The 26419-nt window shown below is 34.3% G+C and overlaps 1 protein-coding gene across 1 annotated transcript in view; it reads right to left on the bottom strand.

The window, feature by feature from the left end:
* The window catches only part of npr1b (natriuretic peptide receptor 1b), an 89835-nt gene that overhangs the window by 46820 nt on the left and 16596 nt on the right, over positions 1 to 26419 (bottom strand). The window contains exons 3-5 of the mRNA XM_087287147.1: positions 12665 to 12852; positions 6521 to 6634; positions 1736 to 1871 (exon numbers count right to left, since the gene is read on the bottom strand). Coding sequence (XP_087143273.1) covers positions 1736 to 1871; positions 6521 to 6634; positions 12665 to 12852 — 438 coding nt within the window. The remainder of the gene's footprint in view (positions 1 to 1735; positions 1872 to 6520; positions 6635 to 12664; positions 12853 to 26419) is intronic.

The following is a 26419-nucleotide window of genomic DNA, read 5'->3' as shown; positions in this document are numbered from 1 at the left end:
GATAATAAGTTATGGGAAGGATGAGAAAGGAAAAACAGGTGGAAAGACAGAGATAGATGCGGGACATTTTGGAGTGTAAGAGAAAGAGAAGAAAGGTAAAAGGTATGTTTCTTGGACAGCAAGTCAGCATAATAGGATAATAAGCACAATATAAGAATCATGTGACTGGAGTAACAATGCTAAAAATTCAGTTTTGAAATCACAGGAATGAATAACATTGTAAAATATATTCAAGTAAAAAAATGTTATTTTAAATATGTAATGAATATCTTATAAATATTTCCAAATATTACTGTTTTTGCTACACTGGATCGAATAAATGCAGGTTTAGTGAACAGATGAGATTTGTTCTCAAACATTTGACTAGTAGAGTATATAGATAGATTATTTTAAAGTTCTGTGTGTGTGTTTTTTTTTTTTTTTTTTTTTGCAAGATCATCACATAAGGGTAAGGTTAAGATCCATCATGTTAAGGTTAATGTATTTTTGCTACAGAAAAGTCTGTATGGGTGCCTGTGTACATATTTCTTTATGAATCTCAGACTTTATTAAAATCATAATTCTGGAAAGTGCGTCACCAGGTCTGACTGTGCAGAGAGCTTCTGTTTGTAGATGCCAGACTTTTTGCTGAAGGGCACATAAATACACATTTGATTTAATTGATAGATACCAAACCAGACCTGGCAAAGACAGAACCTTGTTTATTATTTTCTTAATGATTAATTAAACTGCAATGTATAAGACCTAAATGGAAACTTTTTTTAAATGCCTCCTAAAATAATGTCTTGACTGTAATAACACACAAAAAATGAATAAAATAAAACCTTAAAAAATATAAATCTTTTATTATTACTATTACTTAAGATCTGATTTATTTGTTTGGTTAAAGTGTACTAAAAATACTGTTTCTGGTATAAAACCAAGCATTGGCACAAGCAACAAATATGTGTATGTGTATTTCTGTATGTGGAAATACAGTACTGTGTTTTATCTGTCTTAGGCCATGTATGACAACATCTTTACCTGTATAACTGAATTTGGATGCTTTAGGGGAAGGAGGGACAACGGCAAAAAAGCCTAACCCCACCACCCCTCATACTTTTAAAATAAATACATAAAAATTGATAAAAATCAATCAATAAATTAAATAACTAAATAAATAGGTTAATAAATAGGATGTAGACTTTGTTATTAAGCATTTTATCAAATAATTCCATTCACATTTAGGGTTTTCCCTGAAAAATGTTTATTTTCAGCCAAACGTAAATTCATTTGCCACATTGCCTTTTTTCTAACAAGAAAAAAAAAGAAGGGTGCTGCGCTTTTTATGTCGCTAGTCAACCACAGAATCAGCTGCATATTGTGCACGTGCCCTGCTGTTGATATTGTTACAATTGTAATATTTAATAATATTGTGAACTATAATAGTATTGTTTAATAGTATTGTGAATAAAATACAAATTCATATTTATATTAACTTTATTATTATTATTATTATTATTATTATCATCTCACTAACAGATCACTGAAAACATTTTCCAGACCACCATACACGTAGTTTTGACTTTCTACAGGAGGGTCCAAACATTAAGTCAATCCCTCCCATAAATTTGCACATACTGTAGTTAAAATGGGCCATTAAGTCAAGGTTTTAAGATAAAAAAAGTCTCTGTATAACATATTTATGTAATGTCACATTTGACAATGATCCATTTTATTTGGATCATGTACTCACCATAATAGGTCCGGTTCCACATTCGTTTGCTGACAGACTCTCCTGAAGGTCGTTCATGGCTGTCTGAAAGGCTCTCATTTAAAGCATGGCAGTACAGCATCAGACCATCGTAGAAACCCCCAGAGATGATGTTCATCTGAAAGAATCAAATACACAAACAAGTTAAAACACAGGAAAATGAAATTGTATGTTTTATCTCAGTATTTTAGTTTTGTTTATAGTACAATAATCTAAATGTTCTTAAATCAAGATATAATTACAGAAGCGAAATAAATAAAAATGACGGCAAAATGATTGTTCATTTTACACACATATCTAAACATTCTAAAATCAACACACATTTATTTGAGAAGCAAAACTAATTTATTGTTAAGTAATAATTTTATAGTTATTTTAGTCTTGCTGTCTGAAAAAACTGGTTAAAAAATAAATGAGTTTGTTTTAAAACAAGAACAAGTACAGAACATGATAATGTGGTCAGAAAACTCAAAAGGAAAGAAGATTATTTTTCTAACTGCATTGGCAGGTTTGTTCTTGTTTTGAGTAAAATCACATTTAATTTTGATCAAGTTGATCAAATAATTAACTTTTTTTTCATTGCACAGATAGCAATCCAATTAAATTCAAGTTTATTTGCATTGCGCTTGTCACAATGATTATTATTCCAATGCAGCTTTAGGTACACCTTACTGACAGGAGTGGCACCCGGTGTGGTCTTGTTGGACGTGTTGTGTGTTCAGAGATGCTCCTCTGCAAACCTCAGTCGTAACGAGTAGTTATTTGAGTTACTCTTGCCTTTCTAGCAACTTTCTAGCCCAGTCTGGCCATTCTCTTCTGACCTCAATAAGGCATTTGCGCCCACAGAACACAGATATTTTCTCTTTTTCTGATCATTCTCTGTAAACCCTAGAAACGGTTGTGCATGAAAATCCCAGTAGATTAACAGTTTTTGAAATACTCAAACCAACCTGTCAGGCACTAACACAACCATGCTACGTTCAAAGACACTTAAATCACCTTTCTTCCCCATTCTGATGCTCGCTTCCAACTGCAGCAGATCATCTTGACCATGTCTACATGCCTAAATGCATTGAGTTGCTGCCATATGATTGGCTGATTAGAAATTTGCATTAACAAACAGTTGAACAGGTGTACATTACAATCAAAATCAGAAATCAGAGTAACAATATTCTGTATAGGATGAAAGCATACAAAATAAATTTTAGAAAATCATCAATATCAGGCAGCTTTAAAATGGTAATTTTGTGGTAAAACTGGTTAAAAAATGTTAATCTGTTTACCTATATTTATAATAGCACCATATCAAACTCCCTAAAGGAATAATTAAATTTAAAAAAGTACTTATCATTACTTATTTTACCCTCTAGTGATTCCAAACCTATTTGAGTTTGTTGTTTTCCGTTGAACACACAATAAGATATTTTGAAGAATGTCTACCAGTAAACATTGACATCCGTATTAGGGTAAACAAATATAACGAAAGTCAATGGTTAAAATTTTTCAATATCTTCTTTTGTGTTCAACAGAAATAAGAAACTGTTTTTGTGAACTGTCCCTTTAAAATTAATTAATTAATTGCAATTTATTTACATTAATTCTCCATGTAAATGCAGCTTATTTTCTTATGTAACAGTTTGACCAACATTACAAATCACATTTTAGCATCCCAAGCCCATCGCGCTGCTACTGATGGACGTTTTGTATTTTTTCGATTACACTTCTAGCAAGTTATTATTCTGTTGTTTTTGTGAATACACCTGATCTGATCTGAATCCTTCATCAATCATTTGTCATAAATGAAAAATGAAAGTCATACTGTGTGAGGCACAGGATAAAGTGCTTCATCCCTTAATCTTTTGTCCTGATCCATTCAGACCATTTTACCCCCGCAGAGTTTCATTTACATGCAAATTAAAAGAACGGATGAGGTAGTTGCTTTTTCTAAGGCACTGGATAAAGAGCATTTCTTTTCATATTTCACTTCTCCCAAACCCATCACAAAATGTAAAATGTGACTCAAAAAAAAAAAACAGGTATAGTTCATCCTAAAAAGAAAATGTGCTTTTAATTCACTCACTCAGGCCATTGATGCCCTTTCTTTCCTTTAGTACAAATTAATTAGATTTTTTTTTTTTTTTTTGCTGAAAACATGGACCAGATATGTTAAATAAATGAAAATTGTCTTATCATTAACACACCTTTTACTTGTTCCAAACTTTCTATTGAAAACAAAGGAAGCTACTGAGAAAACAGCAACCATTGCCTTCCATAGTATTTTTCCTTCTTATGGATGTCAAAAGCTTCTTTTTCCCAATTTACTTTGGAATATTTTTGTGTGTGTGTGTGTGTGTGTGTGTGTGTGTGTGTGTGTGTGTGTGTGTGTGTGTGTGTGTGTGTGTGTGTGTGTGTGTGTGTGTGTGTGTTTAAAAGAAGAAATAAATTTACAAAAAATGGGGTTCTAAAAGCACTTTAGTGTGAGAAAATAGTGAGGGAATTTTCATTTTTGGGTGAAGAATCCATTTAAAGCTAATGTTCAGTTTTTGTACAGACTACCTCCTTCATAAGACCTCAATGTTGTTTCATTTCCTAAATCAGCAAAGACCACATTTCAGCTTTAGGATTATACTTTATATAATCTAGTTTTAAATAAACAGTCTGAAAAGTTAGATTATTTGGTTTTTAATTATCTCACTTCATTCAAAACTCTAGCTAGGGTGTGAGAAATATTACAAATCTCTTGCTTCCTGAGCTCGGGCTGAGAAAAAGTGATGCTACAGGCAGGGTCTCAATGACTCTTCCGTTGTCTATGCGGTGACACTTTCAACTGGTCAGGCCAGGTGAAACCTCAGGATTTATTCAAGACCCTAAAACAAGATCTTCAACTAAATTATTTATGCCCGTTTTCTATATCTCCACTTCGCCACTTTCCTCTTCTTAAAAACATATAGACTTGATTACAGACTCATTTTAGACCTGCTACAGACCTGTAAGAGACTCCTAAAAGGCTGAACTGCTTGAAGACACTGTATGACAGACTAACCAACAAGTCTCAATAAAGAAATTCTGATTGTTCGAGTTCTTTCTTCATTCATTTTTATTTTTTCCAAAACAGCCAAAATTCTTCTTATTGGAATGGTGGTTGATGTACAGAAAATGAGCATTTAAGTAAAACTACAATAAAAAATTAATGGCAAAAGTCCTTCTTTTTAATTTTATATGAGTCAACATAGGTACATGGCCTTTAATGCTCATCATATTACAAGTAAACAGTACTTGTTGAAGCAAAATGCAAAATCCATTACAAAAATAAGTCCTAAAATTCAGCATTAGTAACGTACATTTCTTCACATCAGTCACAGTGCTCCAGCTATCAAGTGTAGTGTTGCTGTGAACAAATCATTTGAATTGAGTCATTAACTCATATATAGCTCATATGAAGCATTGAGTCATTGAATCGAAATAACTTACAAAATAACTTACGATAACTGTCCAAAAACTAGTACACCTAAATTTGTTTAAAAAATTTTACATATAAAACATTTTATTGAAATTTTGTAGGTTGTATTTTTTTCTTCAAAATTTTACTTGAATTTAATTGTATTATCTTTCAATTTCTAAGCATGTTTGGTGACTAAAATGTTATTTGAATAAATATATCTGTTTAATAAATCTGTTTTGTTTAAATGCACCAAAATACATTGACTATATTCACTGAGAAATGGATAAAAATATTTATTTTCAAAATGGGGTGTACACAGTTATGCTGAGCACTGTGTGATCAGATCTGTTCAGTTACAAATGAATTGTTGCAGAACAATTTGTAAACGGATTTAACAGATTGACTGACAAGATACAACTTATGACTTTTAACTATTTTTTCTAAATTTATGAAATTCAGTGGAATCAAAAATGTACAATATTTTGTTTTTAAATTAAGTGAAGATGTCCTAATATAAAAATCCTTAGCTGAAGTACAGATACTTCACAACTATTCCATAAGGAAAAATGAATGCAGATATGCTTCAGAACAATGATAAACACAAAGCTCCTCTCAGAGGCACACACTAATTTAAAAGGGCTCAAAATACTTTTTCTTTTCTCTGTTTCTTTCAATGTGTTTTTCCATGTGTCATTTACTTCACAATGCATCTCAAAACACGACTAAATTGCTAAATTAAACTAAATTACCTCTGTACATTCTTATTATACGCATCCCTCTCCCTTAAATACAATAAGCAGTACACAAATTACAGATTAAAGTATTTATTATATATTCATTTATGAGTTCTATAGCTATTATCATGATATTCTTTTTGCATTAAAAAAACATGAACTTTAGTCTTCTGATGGATGAAGTGCAGATCAAACCTTTGTGACCTGAAATTTGCATGTGGATGTCACATTAAATTCATATTCTGGGCCTCACACAGATATATAATTATATTCAACCTTTACTGAAACAACACAGTTGACGAGAAAGAGAGCAAAAGTTCATTCACTCGTTATTACTGAGTGAATAGATTACTATTATTGTGAAAGCTGTAAACACAAATAATGCAGTGTGTCTTTAAAAATGTAAATCTTTTATTCATATTGAGGATGAAGGTCCCTTCATGCTCTTTATGAGAGATGCCTGGATGTAATAAAGCAACACAGAGTTTCTAGTCAAAGGTAGAAAAGATAGAGAGGACATTAGTGTCTCTGAGTCATTACAAAAGCAGAAAAAAGAAAAGATCAAGAAAAATCACTCCACAGTTCACTTACTAAAGAGTCTTCCACTGTGAAATTGAACATCCGTTTGGCATCCGATTTCAGGTCAGTTACAAAATCTTTGTATTCCTGATTCTGTGGCTCAAGGTATGTCAGAATCTTCACACTCTGAAAAACATACAATAAATATATATATATAAATATATACTATTTACTATAACAGGGTTTCTGCAGTTTTCTTCAAATCAAATTTAAGACTTTTAAAGACCCTTTTAAGAGCATTATGAATGAAAATTTAGACTTATATAGGGCTAAACACAAAGCTTTTTTTCTAACGTTTCAGTTACTTCTTTAAATAATTTTTGTGTTAATGGAAGATAATTTACAGGAATGTGATACTTTTGTTTTCTTTCTCTAATTAGGCAATTTAATTTGGAGAATTTGCTGTAAAAACATCCCAACGACTGTTGGGAATGGCCCCTTTTCACATTTTCAGGTTTCTTAATAGCGGAAGTCGTCATAGTTGATTAAACTTAAAGCACAGTGAATGGGAGAGTTCCACAAATAATTTTTTTACAATCTCATTTGTTGAAATAATAACAGGAAAACTCCACAATGGTGTTATTAAGACTTTCAGAGATCAAATTTACTGCCCAGCCCCATACGCTGCATTAGAAACACCTTGCACAGGCGGTAATAAGTTTATTTTTATTTTTTTGTAATTTGATGCAAATATGTTATAATACATATGTAAACACTTATGAATGCACACATATTCTTTTAATCCAAATATTAAAAACCTAAAAAAAAGTAAGATTATTATGATAAACGTGTCATAACGGTCTTGTGAAGAGGGTCCATTGTATCTCTCTGCAATAAAAGACCTAAATATAAAAAATGTTCTGGAGGTGATTGGATGCTGGTCAGATTGGGTAGCTTTCTTTGGACATAGGGTTATTAAGACCTGTTAATAATTATTTAAGAACTACAACAGAATATTTGAGTGAATTTAAGACTTTTTAAGGCCTGTTTTTGAAATTTGAGACATTTTAGAACTTTTTAAGATCCTGCAGATACCCTGCATAAGGAGATAACTCATCTCAAAAGTTTCAGCAACCATCAAAAGAATATACAGTCTGTGTTGATTTTAGCATTGTCAATTATTTTCACCATCATTTAAATGTTTGAGATTGGTTAGTATGCATTTGATCCAAAAAAGAAAAAAGACTGATTTTCTATATTTTTTAAACACAGTTGCTCTTTATAGAAACCATTTTTTTCAGCATTATTTCTTAAATTTGGGGAATTTTGAATATAATATAATATAATATAATATAATATAATATAATATAATATAATATAATATAATATAATATAATATAATATAATATAATATAATATAATATAATGTAATACTCATTCATTTTCTTTTCGGCTTAGTCCCTTTATAAGTCTGTGGTCGCCACAGCAGAATGAACCGCCAACTTATCCATCATACTTTTTACGCAGCGGATGCCCTTCCAGCTGCAACCCATCACTGGGAAAGCCATGCACACTCATTCACACACATACATACACTATGGACAATTTAGCTTACCCAATTCACCGATACCACATGTCTTTGGACTTGTGGGGGAAACCGCAGCACCTGGAGGAAACCCACGCGAACACAGGGAAAACATGCTAACTCCACATAGAAATGCCAACTGACCTGGCGGAGGCTCGATCCAGCGACCATCTTGCTGTGAGGTTGTTTCCTACTGCGCCACAATATAACTCATAATATAATATAATATAATATAATATAATATAATATAATATAATATAATATAATATAATATAATATAATATAATATAATATAATATAATATAATATAATATAATATAATATAATATTTAAAACTTCTAAAGCCAATGCATAAAGAAAACATGTTCTGGATAAGTTGGCGTTTCATTCTGCTGTGGCGACACCTGATTTAAAAATGGACTAAGCTGAAAGGAAAATGAATGAATGAATGAATGAACTTTTAAAGCCGGTGACAATGACAAATTTTACCATTATTTTGACCTTTTAGTCTTACATTTTTTTTGTTGATACATTAAAGTAGACATTTGGTTAAATATGTAATGTTAATATACGTTTATAATGTAGTATACATACAAAATTTAATTAGCAACATTTTGGCAAATGAAAACGAACCAAAAATCTGTAATGCACAAATGTTGTAATCCATCATCTGCCATATATAGGAGCTGTTAAAATGCTAGAGTGCTTTGATTGCATTTGAATGTTTATCTGATTAAAATGCCCCTCTATCGGCTGACGTACATCTAATTCATAGACGAAATTGCAATCAAATGAGACGCTAATTCTCACAAACTCTGAAAACTTATCAAAACATATATTCAACAGCTTGTTTTCTTTACTTCAATATTTCTCTTGAAGAGTTTGTTAATTGGGTCTTGTAGGTAAATACATGTTTATTGTAAAGTTTTTCAAAACACAAATTGCGAGCAATCACAACCTTTCATCTCTCAAGCTAAGCTCCACCAACCGCCAGCTTGTCGTGGATACACAGTGCGTGGGTTCATCAGCGGGTACTGAGTGTTGGAGTTCAGATATTTCTCACGCTCTGCACTGAAACTCTTCCACTCTCTAAACAGGCAGCTGTTATCACAGTAGGAGCTGGAGACCACAGTTTCGCAAGAGTGACCTGCAGAGTTTGATAGGAATATGACTCTGATTTTGAGCCTCCTGAGGCAGAACTGTGATTGTTTTGTGTTGCGAGGGGTTTAAGTTTAACGTTTTTTATTCAGTCATCTCAAACGCTAAAAGCTATCCTCTTTTTTAAGGGTTAAAGAGATAAGACAATAATTATGATGTAAACACTTCATTAAATGTCATCAATGGCTCTTTCCTCCATCAAAATCAACTTCATTAACACAAATTGTAAATGTATTGTTGTGTTTCCTCCCTGTGTTAGCTTCTTTTACTGTTGCTAAATTGTTTCTGTGGTTACTTGTCGTTTTAGTGATTATGTTCACCTGTGTCTGATTTGGTCCCTCATTTAGCTACATTCCTAAAGGGCACTCCTGGTATTAAGACTTGCATGGCTTAATTTAATAAATTATGTCTCTAAATGAATTATGTAGTAGAAAATCAATAGAAGATTTACATTTATTTAAATTGATCATTTATTTTGCACTATGGGGCACATCATCGTGTTTGACGTCGAATAGATGCACTCTGTGAGCTACTGACGCTGTTTGTTGCTTTTTTTTGTTACCACAAAGCAACATGGAAAATATACAATGCCACATTGTACGGCTTTTACTTGCAATTTTCAGTAAAAGGGATGTTAGCCTGCACTACTGTTGATTTTTTTCCCCCCACAACAAATTCGCTTCTGGATATTGAGTGAAATCCACCCCTATTATGGGTTTTTAAAAACTACCATCCGCAGTGTGTAACACAACTCTAAGTAAATGGAAGCATCCAGCTGAAGTTTAAATCTGAAACTGCAGCACGCTTAAAACTATTTATTCTGTTTATTTGACTCAGAGTCAAATAAATGATTTATCCTTTGTTCGGATCTTTTGCCTGCATGCATTGATGTCGATACGACAAAATTGCTGAATATGTAGTGCCAGATCTGGTAACACGTGAACAAAACACATGAGTCCAAAACATTGAAAACGCAAAGCGTGCTTCTTCCATTATAATTTTAAATGTGTTTCTGAGCTCACAATCTCCTGCTGTTTGTATATGGCCACCATCAGCTGTTCCTCACATGTGCGGCGCGGTCAGTTTTAAAAAATTTTTTGAATGTGTGTCATTGTTATTACTTGGGGTTAGCATTAAGAATAGAGGAATACACTGTTGTTTAACTGCATTGCTATGTTGCATTCCTGCATTGGGCTCACTCATATAATCTCGAGTGTTTCTCTTCGTCTCGCGCTTAACCTATTAAACCAATTTCAACAGACTGAGTCATCGGACCAATCAGCGCAGATTAGCCTCACACAAAACAGGGTTTTGAGATCAAATGAATTGCTGAGCGAATCATATGCCAGTCGTTGGGATAATTAAGTAAAACTAAATGCATATTTTAAGACATTGAAAGTGTTTTTTTGACCTTGCATGCATATCAGCCTGTTGTTGGAGACGCCCAAAATCAAAATATAACATTTTATAATGCATAATAGGGGCTCTTTAACATTGCATCCCTGTATTAACATTGCATCAGTATTTCACATTCCCAGTTGTGTTGCATTAAAAACAGTAACAGGTAGAGTGATAGTAGGGGTGCAACCATATGATATCATTGAAAATAATGGAAACCCTATGATCCAATACATGTATATATGTAAATCTTTCATGTTTTGTTTACTACACGTTTTATTATGAGACATCATTTTCATTATAATAATGCATACACATTTGATGCTGTGTTCACACCAGACGTGGAAGAAGCATCAAGCGCAAGTGATTTACATGTTAAGTCAATGCAAATGCACGAATAAACTTCTTACGGCACACACATCAGATGGCATGGCGCGAATGATACAAATTGTGCGGTGTGAATGGCGCTCAACACGCGAATTGAACATCTTGCGCTCGTTACAATTTGTGCGATTCGCTTCAGTTTGAAAATCAGGAACTTGCTCTTGTGGGGGTGTGATTATGACTTAGCGCCTGTTGTTGGTGTCCCAGAGGAAAATCCTCCTGCACACACCAACTACAGTTCATCAAACTGGGCTCGGCTTAGTCAGAAGCATCGCTGAATGCTTCTATCATCAAGGTTACGCGTCTGGAGGAGTTTAGAGTTCACAGAGCTGGGTGCACCACTGAAAGGATCTAGCGGACTGCTCCAAATGAATCAATCCTGTTTTTTAGCCTTCATAAAGCATATAAACATAGTTCATTTATTCATTTATTCATTTATTTTCTTGTCGGCTTAGTCCCTTTATTAATCCGGGGTCGCCACAGCAATATGAACCGCCAACTTATCCAGCACGTTTTTAGGCAGCAGAAGCCCTGCCCATGACGCAAATCCGCGTCTGTTCTGATGTGAATTTGACGCGAAAATGAAGAGGATTTTGATGCGCGAATGAAGCGAGTACTCAAATGGTCACGCGTCTATTTACATGCGAATAGCACGACTTATCAGTGCGTTCCTCGTATGGTGTGAACACAGCATGAGGATGCATGCCCACTGAAGCATTTTTTCCAAAAATCACCAAATTTTTTTTAATGAGCAGCATGGCAATGAGCATCAATTTTATGCGAAGCTCTGAGCCCTTGCCATATTTTAAATGCTCCAATAGTAATAGAAGAGCTCACAGTTGAGTATTTTTAGAAGAGTGCGGGTGTTTTCAGATGCACAAAAATTCTTTGGTGAAGATGCGCTAACAGGGTTCCCTTTAAGCTCTGGTAAATTCTGGTTCTTCTCTTTCTGATGAACATGTCACATCGATTATTTACTTTAAAAATAAACTGGATCTGCTGCATTTGACTGAGATTCAGAGCAAGACAAACTGACTGACTTCAAAGAATCAGGAATGAATAGGCAAAGTAAAAATGCATACACTAAAATTATGGAGATATGGAAATAATTTAAATATGTAAACACTTAATAGTTTCCATATTTATTGATTCTTGGGTGTTTTTGCCATCTAAGTATGCTTTGAATTGAATTTTGGAAGTTCTGCTCCATCAACTTTTGATGTTGATAATCTATATATATTCACTACTAAAACTGTTACTTTGTCACACTTTTAAACATCAAGTTATCGAAGTAGGGATCAAGGTCCCATGATGCAATTTGAAAGTGTAAATAAACTGAATATAATATGAATATGAATATGAATATGAATATAATATATTTTTATGCATATAAATTTTATATATTAAAAATAAAATACTAAATTTTAAGGTTTAACAAATTTCATCAGACATTTGATTTCACATTAAAATAAATAAATCAATCAATAAATCAATCAATTAATTAATTATTGAATAAAAAAATAAAGCAAACAATCAAAAATACAGTGATAGAGAATCAAGGTAAGGATGTAAATGAGTATATATGATTTTCATTGTATAATAACCTAAACATTCTGATCTTCAAACCTAATCTAACGTAATCTCGATTGATCCATTATTCTCTCTCATGCTTTATAAATGACTTTAATGACCTGAAAAGCCTCCTTCGCAAACACATCATCCGAGTCTCCTCTGGCCCACGGCTGAGAAGGCCTTGATCTGAAACTGTGTCCAAAGATGTCAATGTAGAAGAAGACATATTCTTCCTTAGGGAGACCAGCCTTGTGGAAGTGCACAATCAACTGGCGGAAAACATCCGGTGAGCAGCACACAAACACCACTGCAGAGAGAAAGAGAGAGAGCGAAGGGCATTAAACATTAGAAAAGACATGAGAAAAACTTAAGATTCTCATAATTCCCTGCACACAAACACGTGTCCTGATTCTTTGAAACACTGAGGGGAATACCAGCCTTTTCTTTAGGAGAGACTGAAGACAAATATAGCTTGTATTGTGGTTCCATTAGCACTTTTACAGGAAACGAGTTAGGAATCAATACTATAATGTCATTACCTCAGCATAATGTGCCGGTATAACTCATCCAGACAGGATTGAGCTTGTGTGTGTGTGTTCATTTTTGATCAAATGAGTGAGAGCGTCTGTGTAATGCATTAATGCAATATGGCTCTCAACGTGCCTCGACTGTCTCATATGCTCTTAGTTTCATACTTTGGAATGATAAAATTGCATGAGATATTATGACTTTATTAGTTTATTAATATTTTTTCCGAGTTTTTTTTTTTTTTTTTAAAGAATAAAAAATGGCAGTAGGGTTAAATTGATGAAATTAGATTATAACATACATTTCAAGAGTTCACACTTCGCTGATGATCTATCAAAAACACATGAGAAAAGTGGCTAGACGAGTGGTTGATTGTTATGCATGATGCGTATCTTTGGATGGTGGGAGGAAACCGGAGAACCCGGGGAAAACCCACGCGGATAGGAGAGAATATACAAAGTCTTCACAGAAACGCTTACCAGCCTGGCGGGACCAGGGCTGGCAGTGTTCTTGCTGTGGGGCTCTCCGTGCTAACCACTGGGCTGCCGTGCCGCCCGATCAATGGTAAAGAAGGAGCATTGGGGAGGAAGGGGGGTTTCTTCCAAACAAAGATGAGCCGACTGAAAACTGTGGTTATTTATTGTAGCTTAGGGCTCATTTGATTGGAAGATAATGATCAGCTAATACGATAACGGCCGTGATCAATCATAAGCACGTGATCCTCTCGAAATTTGTTTATAAGTAAACCTCACTCTCTGAAATCGGCTCTTAAAAATGGGTGCAGGTTTGCTTTTTGAATAAATAAAAGTTGTTGTTTAGATATTTTCTATTGGAAAATGAGGCAGAAATGCTGATAAAGAACATTTTGCTGTGTATATATATAACTAGCAGAAGCGTCTTACATTATTTATTTGTTATTGAGCTTAACAGGATGTTTCATAAGGATGATTAGGATCTGATTTTATATATAGCGGATGTTAAGCTTATCCCCAGAATTTGTGATAATAAAAAACTTGCAAGCGAGAGAAGGAACTACAAGTTGGGATAGAAAAAAAATCTGAACAAGAAAACATAACGCTTCAATAACTTTGAGCAAATTATTTGATCACAATAAAAGCAAGACTTGACTTCAGACCAGACAGTCATTTGCAGAAGAGGTGAGACCTACATTAACAGCCACTTGTGCGCTTGTGTATGTGCACTCGCTGCTCTGTGACAATGCGATTTCAGTTTGTGTATAGCAATGAACTCAATGTAATAGATGCATTTAAATTGTTTAACCATTCTGACAAAGAACATATTTTTCTGTAGGTATTTATGCCAATACAAACATGATCCATCTATCAACGCTTCCATTTATCTACAGTTAAGAATTTGGAGAATATTCATCAATCCATTCATTTATTTATACAATTTCATACAGTATGAAAGAACATCTCTGTTTCTTCATGGAATCTATTAAATATATACGGTATCTGCCAATATAATGATGCATGAATGTAAAATCGTGAATAATATTTCTGCATCTAATCATCCATTCATTCATGCAACCATTTATTCAAGAATTTAAGAGACTTTAAAGGTTTACATCACCTGAAAATAAAATGTAAAATCTTATCTTAAGATGCAAGAACCTCTAAATGCCATCTGGAATTTTTTTCTAAAATGAGCATTATTATCCAGCTCCTGTGTGTAGGTTAAGTACTATCACTTTTATGGCATAGAATAAACCCCCACGACAGTCTTTAATGTGAAATACTCAAGATAAACAAAAGAGGCTGAGCAAAAATTTTAATATTCGATAGAAATTTCAAATGGCACTTAGAGGTTTTTGCATCTGAACTATTCATTTAGGCCGTACTCACACTAGGTACAGTTGCCTCGAACCGGGCCAAAGCACGCTTGTCCCCCCTCCCGTCTCCCCCGACGGCCCGCGCTCACACCACAAATGGGCTTCGGCACGCTTACGTCATCGCTGCTGCGCTGTTCAGTGAGCAGCGCTCTCTCTTACTCAGCAGCACAGTGGAGATTTCTCTAGTCTAGTTATATCGTTTCAGTCGTTTGATATGCCGTCAAATATTTCGCCAAACAGTCCTTAGAGATGCAGGGACACGCAGTCAAATATTTCGCCAAACAGTCCTTAGAGATGCAGGGACACGCAGTCAAATATTTCGCCAAACAGTCCTTAGAGATGCAGGGACACGCAGTCAAATATTTCGCCAAACAGTCCTTAGAGATGCAGGGACACGCAGTCAAATATTTCGCCGAACAGATCCGCCTCTTTTGGCGCTCATAAACAATCATAAAGCCCTCGTGCTGAGGAATGTGGAGGTCTGCTGAAGGCGCGCAGCTGTCGTGCAGTGAGGGGTTTGCGTCTTTAATAAACTACGGCAGTTTGCGTTCACTGAACAGTAAGAATTATTTATAAATCCATATGAAACAGTGCCTTAAAAGTCACGTCTTGCTTTCAGTTTCGGGCTTTGGCGCGTTTTGCACTAACACACAAGCGTACCGTCCCAAAGCCCAAGTGAACCGGGCTCAGGCACACCTCTTCCAACTGGGCCAGGGCCGGCCAAGTGAACCGTGCTTGAGCCCGATTCAGGCACTCACACTTCTCAAACGATCCGGGAAACGGGCCTGGGCACGGTACGGATGGCATAGTGTGAGTAGGCCCTTAATTGCAATTGGAATAATAATAATTTCCATTAAACTGTTGGCCCACAACAATAGAATAATAACATTCTAAATAACATTAGAATAATAACATTATTTAATATCAATATTTAATTCCTTTTACATGATATATTTTCTTTTCATTGGGTTGAACTTTAAAAAAAGTCTGTTGAAATAAGAAATTCAAAATTTGTTTAAAAAATAAAATAAAATAAAATATTTGCGTACTTATATGACAGACTAATAGTGGAACAAGGCGTTGCAAACATTTTCATTGGTGACCTCCACTTTTATCTAAAACATATTCAATTTACGTACAGTATATTAATAAAAGAATTCATTTAGAATTAATGCAATTAACAATGAAAAAAGCAAACGCCAAATCCCAGATATTTTAGGAGATTTAGAAATCCTGTCCAGAAGCATTTTATAAGCTCCAAAAAGAGGACATTTTTGGGAAAGAGCACGTATGGTCAGTCTATAGTGCGCCAAGAGTCAGCAGGGTGAAGGGCATTGGACATTAGAAAAGACATGAGAAAAACTTAAGTTTCTCATAATTCCCTATACTCACAAACACATGTTCTGATTTTTTTCAAACTCAGAGGGGAATACCAGCCTCTTCTTTATGAAACAGAAGACAAATATAGCTTGTTCAGAAGAAAAAAGCTTGTTTCGAGTCAGCAGTGTGCCACACATGCATTGTACTACTCGTAGTAAATGCGCACTGCAATCTTATGCAAAAGAACAAAGTCATTATTACAGTTTCTTTTTGTGCACAAAAGTATTCTTGAAGCTTCATATAATTATAGTTGAAACACTGATGTTCTGACAATGTTTTTGTTCCTTTTCTTTACACCTTGGGACCTCTTCTGTCTGTGGAGGAACATTGAGCTCTAAGATTGAGCTCTAAGATCTGAAAACAGCCTGAGAACAAAGAGGTCAGTTTCGAGCTGTGAAGGTCAGAAGAGGAACATAATCTAGAGGATGATCTTGATCTAGACAGAGACAGTAGGAACGCCAGTCAGACTGTCTCACTCACACTCAATGAGAAAAGCCAATGCCAACGACGGGGAAATCTTTCTCCACTAGGCCAATGTGACAGTATTTCAGAATCGTTGACCTGATCAAGAAGTGTTGGTCGAAACGTAGTCTGAACAGCCTGCTTTTGAGAGCAATGCGCATTCTTGTCTGTTTACCATTTTGGATTTCAGAATCTAATGAAAGCATAAGTTTTCTCAGTGGCCAAATGTAAACAACTTTTGTAGTCTTCAACAAGACTAAATAAATATATCTGACTCACTTGAAGTAAACACAAACAAGAGTTTAGTGAAATATTTGTCAAATACAATAGCAGTTTGTCATAAACCATACCAGAGAAATAACTCAGACGATGACAATTCTATTATTATTTACTGACCATCTGCAAGTCTTTCTTTATTCTGCTAAGCACAAAAGATTATATGAGAAACCTTGAGAAAAACATATTTTTTGCTGCATATTATTCAGTGCTCTCTAATGTTGTTTGGTTCCCAGCATTGATCAAAATCCTTTTTATATGTCCCATAGATAGGAAAAAATATAAGGTTTAATTCATTTATTTTTTTTGCTTTACTTTCGTCAACTGGTGACATTTGTTCCTCACCACTTTCGCCACTGGCTTGCTTGATTATGACTTGTGGAGTTAAGCATCAATTGCTCTATAGTGTTTGGATTTCCAGCAGTGAAATTTAACCACACTGAACTGAACTAAACTGAACTTCAACTCTGAACTTGTTAGTGCAAATATCTAACCAGTCAAACAAATGGCAGTCACTAAATGCATATACTGTAGATGTGGTAAAGATGATCTGCTTTTTCTTAAAGAAGTGTTTTTATTGGTTTCCCTAACTATAACGATAGTAAAACATACAGCATTTCAACAAACTGTAAACAAAAATAAATGCATATATACTGTACACATTTCAGAAAATAAAGGAAAAGGTTGTAGCACCGTAAAACGCAACAATGTAATTCACATTCTAAATCTGGGTCATCCATTAATGCAACACTCCTGTATACACTGTATAATATAGCAATAAATAAGCAGTTTTCCATATTTTGTGGTTAATATTTAGATTTTTCACCATTTATTTATGCTTTTGAACTGTGTTACGTGGCCTCAATCTTTCCCTCAACAACGTTTAACCTTAAAAGGTTTGAAAAACTATTCCCATTTTTAATAGTTTAAAGTGATTTGTTTTCTGGGTTGGTGTTGTAAGTTACTTTATAAAAGCCTTTTAATAAAATGCTAAAACAGCTGTTATTTTACAGACGTATTTCTTTATATAATATCTATTTTACTCCATATTATTTTAAACTACTAAAATGTCAATAAAATGGTAAACTGTTAAAATGTTAAACTCACCATGGTAAACTGTAGAGTTGAATTCTCAACATCAAAAGTCGACAGACCAGAGATCAAGGTCCCATAATTAAATTCACAACCATAAATAAACAAACACTTGTAAATAACAAATTATAAAAAGTGTTAATAAACATATTTTTAACAGTGTTTTATTAAATGCAAAAAAAGACATTCTTAAAGCAAAAGTAGGTCTTATATAGTAGGCCCAATAATTACAAAGTGTACTGTTTGTTTGGTGTACGTCATAAAATCTGATTGAAAGAAGGTGTGTGGTGTTACGTTGTGAATGGTGAATTCTCACCACTGTCAGAGTAAAACACTTATTGACAGACATTTAATCTGAAAAAACACACACACTGAGCAATCGAAAGGCCACTAATGTAAAGCATAAATGGGATGTAAACCGGAGAATACAAGAGGGTTAAAAAGTCCTGCTGGGAGTGAGTCAGAAGTTCAGTTCCAGAAGTCTGAGGTAAACACCGAACTACCAAGAAAAAGACCTTTACATCTGCCCACATAACTCTCGCCATGACAAAAGCAGCCATCCATCATACTGACAAAGAAAGAAAAAAGATAGATAGAGAAAGAAAGAAAGTAAGTAAGAAAGAAAGAAAGAAAGAAAGAAAGAAAGAAAGAAAGAAAGAAAGAAAGAAAGAAAGAAAGAAAGAAAGAAGGAAAGAAAGAAAGAAAGAAAGAAAGACAAAGGAATGTGGAAAAATGCTGTCTCAATAAAATATTCAACTTATAGTTTGTGCACTTTTCTGATGCCAACAATGCAAAATAAAGAAGTAAGAATAAAGAATGAAAGAAAAAGAAAGAGATGTGCAAAATACGGTCACAATTAAGTATTCAACTGTATAGTTTGTGCACTCATCTGATGCTAACAATACAAACCTATTCAGGACTTTCTGATTTCCCTTGTTCATGACAGATTTTGACAAGTCGTCACCTTGGAATTCTAAGGTTCTATCTGCATTCTGAATGATTTTGAGATATTGAGCTTCAAAGTTTTTGCATTCCATATAGCAAACAGTAAGTGTGTAACATTTGTTTTTTAAACAAAAAGTTTTTAAATGTAAACAACATAAAAACATCCCATAATGTAAATAAGTTGTCACTTAATAAGAATATTTCAATAACTCAGTTTTGAAAAAAAATCTCAGATAGAACCTTATAATTCTAAGGTGAAGAAGTGTGACTGCAGAACTTCATTTTGGATTTGATTACGAAGGCATGTCCACAGGATAAATGCAATTCTGTTTGGTAAAGATGTATGTCAGGTGTGAGAAGCAAGCTGTCTGAGAGATAAAACAGTCCATTACACACTCAAATGCACATCATTATCAGATGAAACCCTTGAGAGCGCTGCTGGCACGTATCCAAGCTAGTGAAAGAGATGCTATTTTCAACGCTGTAAAACATTAACTAGCACAGAGCGAAGTCCAGTAAAGGAGTTTAGCTTTTTCTTCAGACGCATACGCAACATACCTAAACATGTTTTCCTTTGACAAGATGCAACTGCAGTGGTTTGTTTCTGTGGTCCAGAGTTTAACTTGGTCAAACGTGACCCAGGGTTACAAAACCAGTCACAAGGGTCAATTGAGAATTATACACCATCTAAAAGCTGAATAAATAAGCTTTCAATTTTTGTATGGTGCAATATGATTAGTGTTGTCACGATTACCTGCAATACATTTTCTGATGGTTAGTGTACTCTAAAAAATGCTGTTTGTGTCTTGTTCAATCTACCTATATAAAAGAGCTGAAACAACATAATATTTTAGTTTTTTTGAAAACAACTTCATGTTTAATCAATATAATTTGCAAAAACTAATACGCTACTTAAGTAACTTAATTCCTTCATGTTGTCCATACACAAATCGGTAGCTTTTTTTCATCATGTTTCACATTTTCATTATTATGAAATCTGTGATTGATTATTGCAATTTTGAAAACTCCTAAATCCTGTAGCAACTGGCTATAAGCTGAAGCCTGTAATGTAATTGCATGTTTTATATAAATACAGTGGATGTATGTACAGTTGAAGTCAAAATTATTAGCCCCCCTGTTTATTTTTTTTCCTCAATGTCTGTTTAACAGAGAGATTTTTTTCAACCCATTTCTAATCATAATAGTTGTAGTGGTAGTTGACTAGATGTTTTTCAAGACACTTCTATACAGCTTAAAGTGACATTTTTTTTATGCTTGACTAGGTTAATTAGGTTAATAAGGCAGGTTAGGGTAATTAGGCAAGTTATTGTATAACGATGGTTTGCTCTGTAAACTATCAAATAAAAATATAGCTTAAAGGGGCTAATAGTTTTGACCTTAAAATGGTGTTTAAAAAAAAAAGAAAACTGCTTTTATTCTACCCGAAATAAATAAATAAAACTTTCTCCAGAAGAAAAAAATCAGACATACTGTGAAAATGTCCTTGCTCTGTTAAACATCATTTGGGAAATATTAAAAAGAAGGGGAAAAAATTCAAAGGGGGGCAAATAATTATGACTTCAACTTTGTATGTCAAGACGAAACTCCAAGTTTGCTACTTGACTGTAATCCAAACCCTCCTTTGGAAAATTTTGCACCTTTTACAAGCACTATCAATGTTTATTCTTTTCATACTGTATTTAGGCAAGATTTTAAATTTTGGGTTGCACTTCATGTGAATCTAAATTTACAAAATACATCAGTTATGATTAAACAAACATCAAAACACTTTCTGGCTTCATTGCTATACAGCAGCCACGGCACAAACATAGCTACTGGTCGAGTTGTAAAGTTTTAGTTTTTTTTCTTGAAGAATTAAAGTTTACAAAATTTATAAATAGCTTACTTATTAGTCAGTAGACAATAAACTAGGAAAGAATTGGTTTTGACAAACACTAAATTAATTAATCAATTAATACATAAATACACTTTACAACAAGTTTAGCCAGTCACCATGTCTATCATGCAGTGACCCATGGCTTTTATTGCTACTGATAAAATAATCCTCATGTGACTGTGTTTTCTTTTAAGCAAGGCTGCAACTAAAAGTGTTTTTCATTCCTTCATTTTCACTCAAATTTTTAGCTGAGGAAAATAAATAATAACAAGTGCAATGTCAAAAATGTGAATTGTCAAAAATGTGAATAAAATGCAAAATATGAAATGATGTGTCGTTACTGCAGCAAAAATATGCTTACATTTTACAAGTTGGCTCCTATTAGAACATTTTAGCATTTTATCATACTTAAATATAATTGAAAATAGTTTGTGTTTGCTACCTTTGTCTTCTACTCTTGCTGTCTCTCTAAAAATACTTTGATCATTAAGTAGAAGTGCATGACCTAAACAACCAAATAAAAAAGAAATAAATAAAACTTGATTTAAGATCATGCATTGAAAAAATAGTGCATTATATGAAACTAAAATATAGTGAGATTTACTTATATTCTGCAAGTCAATGCAAAAAGAAAATAATAAATATGATGTGATAATTGAAGCAATATGATATGCCAGGTCAAATCATCTGAGGATACTAGTTTGGGCTACTCAGTCATGTATATATATAAGAAAAAAATGACTGGCCAGTACTGAGAAATAAAAGGCACTTTATTCTACCCCAAACATGCTCCTTCAGTAATCATTTATTTACATTATACATTTTCATGGTAATCTTGATCTAAAAAAAACAACCAAAACAAATGCATGTTAAAATCACTACTTGAACTTTATAAACATGGGCTTCTGTTGTTATGAACCAAAAAAAGTCTTACATTTTAAATCTAGACAACCGAATTCTCTGTTCTTTCAATATTCTGCACTCTGCAAGAGAGAGTCTGCCCTCCCAACAAGAGCTAATCACGGGCCTTCTTGTGTGGAATCAGATGAGGAGGTACGATGTAATTGCAATCGAGAAAAGCGGCTGTAAACTGTGCTTGAACAATAATGATGGGCCCAGCTCAGAAAAATGCGACGCCGTTCTCTAATACAAACATGCTACAATTACGCTGACAGCCATAATCAGGGAAAAAAGTGCACACTTTTCAATGTGCAGAGATAAAAAAATAAATAAAAATACTGGTTGTTTTCTCTGAAAATAACATCATTAGAAAACAACTTCACATTATCTTTACATCGTGTGCTCTGCTCTTGCTTTTTGTTTATTACTTAATTTAAAAAAATGTAAAACAATTGACAAAACATATTAAGCGAAAGTAGATGTTCTGCTTTAAAAGGGTCATTAACTGTTTTTTTTTTAAGTTTATGTTCTTTGAGGTCCACATATTGTGATGTATGAAAGTTTTTTTTATGGCTGAAATGTTTATTATGAACACAATAATATATTTAGGCTTTTCAAAAACAAAACAAGAACAGGGTGGATATTCTGCATGAGTGAAATGTGTAGATGTTGACAGCACATACACTGAATTGATTTCAATAACCTTACTGCACATAATGTACTCAGAGCACTTGAAAAATCCAATCAGACTGAAACTCAGTACCAGCAGATAATCAAATTAAATGATTACAATTGTGAGCATAAAAATCAGAACATTTTTACCCAGTAAACCATCTGCCATTTCATTAGTGACACACATGATGAAAGCACTGTTACTCGAACTTGTGTGTTGAATATTGCTGTCAGAATCTACATATTCATTCTCTGTATCACAAGCCTGTAAACAGGTGGGGTTCAACTGAACCCTTTAGAAAAGTGGGTCCATTGTGGGTCATGGGTCCATTTTGTCCCATACATGTCAAGTGTTTTTAAAATTGATATATGCCAGCCTGATCCCACAGAAAAACGTAACTATTTTACATCTAGTCAGTTTATTGGATAATTCATACAAATTCGTAGGAGTTCAGTTGTACGAAAATGTATGATTTTAAAAGGAGCTGTGGCACTCAACTCAGCCCCTAAACCCAACCGTCATTGGGGGATGAGTGTATTGTTCTTATCTATGAATTTTCTTTTTTTAACAGGAGAGGCAGAAATAATAATAATAACAATACTATAATAATAATATAATATATTATTATTATTAAGATGACCAAATTCTGACTTCTGATAAAAGTTTATTGGGCCACCTAGTTTATTATTTGCCTAATAATTGACGGTACAATTTTTAATTTTTAAATAATCAGCCAAAAATATTTGTTTTCCCTTGCTCTAATAAATTTAAGTACTGGAAACAAGTATTTTTATCCAACATTTTATATTTCTTTATTCAAACTCTTAAATTTAGCATACTATACTCTCATAGCATCATTTATAATATAACCGTATAACCGTAATATAAAATGTACCGTTTTAATATGTACTCATAAAAGTGTGCACATGATAGCAACAGACAAGCTAATCCAGAACATATTGGTGCACAAAAATGCAGACGAGAATAACCACTTCCATTAGCTTTGCTACAGGCCAAACAATCTACAGATGTGTCTTACTGATACTGATGCGATCTGGAAATAAAAATTAAGTTCATCCTCTACTTTTTAACTGTGTCTTTACTGGACACAAACAGAGTAACCCATTAGTCAGTGTTTTTGTCTATGCATGCGGTGCAAATCCCTGGCACATAACTTACGCCCCTTCTATTTCTAATAAAAAATTAAAGGAGAATGTTGACTTAGAAAGAACAGAAATGTTTGTGTAGTAGGGTTGGGCATCTAAGCTATAATGCCGATCCGATACGCATCTCGATACAAAGAATACGATCCGATATATTAGCGATACATTTATGACATATTGCGATGCGACACGATACGATTCACACCCATATCACGATACAATGCGATAATTCAGCACTAACTAATTAAATCAAGTTTATGAGATTATGTAAAAGAGGATGCTGTGCCATTGAATGAGTTTGAATATTTATTAACCAAGCAAAACCAAGACTTTTTTACAAACTGTCTTTTCTCTCAGAGCCAGAGTGTCAGTTTACAGTAGAGGGCCATTTTAGACCATATAGCACATATTATTTAAGTATTTTCAAAATAAACAAAATGTATAAGTGCAATATATATTAAAATATATATATTTGCACTCTTTCAACATAAAGGTTGAGCATTGCACAACAAGAATTGTGATTTAACTTTAACTATGAAAACAAGTTTTACAAAGATATATTTTGCCACTGATTATTGAAAACTTAAGGTCGTGAACTAGCAGTGTTATGCTGCGTTGAAACATCACTATCACTGTAAACAACAGGCTGATAAAAATATAACAAACCAGCAATCTTCTTGCTGTGAGGTGGTCAAACTACCCACTGTGCCACCGTGACACCCATTATTTTTATCATTATTATTATTAATATTATTATTATTATTATTATTATTAAATAAAAATTAACAGGAGGAGGTGTTTAAAACCGCCTAGTGCGGCAGTATAGAGAGGGCGGCGTCCGCAACACCCAGTTATATCCGCGCATAGGGTGGCAGAATAGAGGTCCGCGACACCCGCGCGTCCTCAGTTATATCCGCGCATAGGGTGGCAGAATAGAGGTCCGCGACACGTCACTTCATTTTCATAACCGGTCACTTTCGTTTTCACATTGGGGTTGAGGGCGGCGTGATCGTCCTCTGCCTAGAGCAGCAGTTCAGCTTGCTCCGGCCCTGCAGATGAACAATGCAATAACATCCAGCATAGAGCGCACAAAACTTTTGCGCATGGAAAAAAAAACTTGCAATGCTTTTCTCACCACTTTTGGAGCTGGTAGCTACAGTTCAAGCAGTGCGAAAGCCGGGGATGTAGGAACACTGGAAGATGCTTTCACAACAACACCGAGGCGCCGCTTCAAGTGAGATTTCAGATTAGTCGTACTGCCCGCGTATTTTATAGATGCGCGGCACATTTTGCAAATTGCATCTGTCCTGTCAAGTCGTCCATCCTTAAATCCATAATGTTGCCATACTTTAGATTTAAAACTCAGTGAGGAATAAAATGTTTGTTTTGCTTCTCGCGCTTTCTGAGGGCGCATCACTAGCTTCATCCGCACACCTGATACACTGAGTTGTAGTGTAAGTGTACACATCCGCAAATCCGTTGCTAAGGCTTACTTTATGTAGGTCGATTAAATTATGCGCCAAAAACAGGTTGACAACACTTGTTAATAAATAAAAAATACATTCTATATTAAAAAAATAAGCTGTATCTCGGAAAAACCGATGCATCTCGCAAAAACCGATGCATCTCGATTTGCTTCCAAAATTTCATTCATCCTCTGCTGCTCAACCGATGCACTCGCATCGTCCACGCGCATGACCGCGTATCGATACATATCGATTAATCTTCCCATCCCTATTGTGTAGACCATGTCAAACCATAGCATTCAGTCAATTTAATCAATCAGAACAAAGAAAAAAAAAGACTAGCTTCACTCTTGCTTTGCCTTTAAAAATAGAACCTGAATTGTTTGCATAAACTACAAACCATCTTTCACTTTGACCAAAGATGAAGCTACGCTATAGTGTATTTGTCCAAAAAATATTGACACTCCAGTCTCAGACAAAAACACGCCATGGCACGATTAGAGCAATAACAACAGGAAATAGCAGCACTTTCATTGATCTAAATGAAATCCTTGAAGCAAGGTTTCTCACGTGTCTAACAGGGACATGGACGGGCTTTATGCTGCTTATTTATAAAGCTATTTGTTGACAAGATAATCCATCTGGGCCTTGAATGATCTAACCGAAGATGAAAGAACCAGAGTGATGTGTTCAGACTCACTCTACAATATCGGACGGGACAAAGTGTCCAGACGGAATCACACTGTGAGGGAAGAAAACATCGATTATCACAATGATGTCAATTGTGGAGCATCAAATGGGGGCAGAGAGGAAGTGAAGGAGGGATTAAACCACAACTCTCACAAGAGCTTTCTGCTTGGCTCCGCACAAGAATACAAATAAGACGGAAGGGCCTGATGGAGTTTAAAGGGACTGCTGCATCAGCATTTATTACTTTATGAATGCTTATGCATTATTTACTCATATCAAATTGCACACAAGCAGTGCCTTTTATGGCCCAGACTCTTTTTTTTTTTACAGCTTAAAGACAATGTGAGTTTAAATCCAGAGCTTTTGTATTTTAATCCTCCCTAAACAGACCCTCTAGTTTTTTGCGATCACTGAATCCAAAGCAAAATCAGCAAAAAGATGCTAATTTTTGCAATCCTGCAAAATTCTTAATTTAAACACAAAATAATTGCAAAAATGTAAATAATCTCATGAAACATCCTATTCCAAAGCATATAATCAAATTATACTT

This window comes from Danio rerio, chromosome 16 (genome assembly GCF_052040795.2).
Source record: "Danio rerio strain M-AB ecotype USA chromosome 16, GRCz13ab, whole genome shotgun sequence".
Classification (NCBI taxonomy): Eukaryota; Metazoa; Chordata; class Actinopteri; order Cypriniformes; family Danionidae; genus Danio; species Danio rerio.
This window is presented reverse-complemented; position numbering and strand designations above follow the sequence as displayed.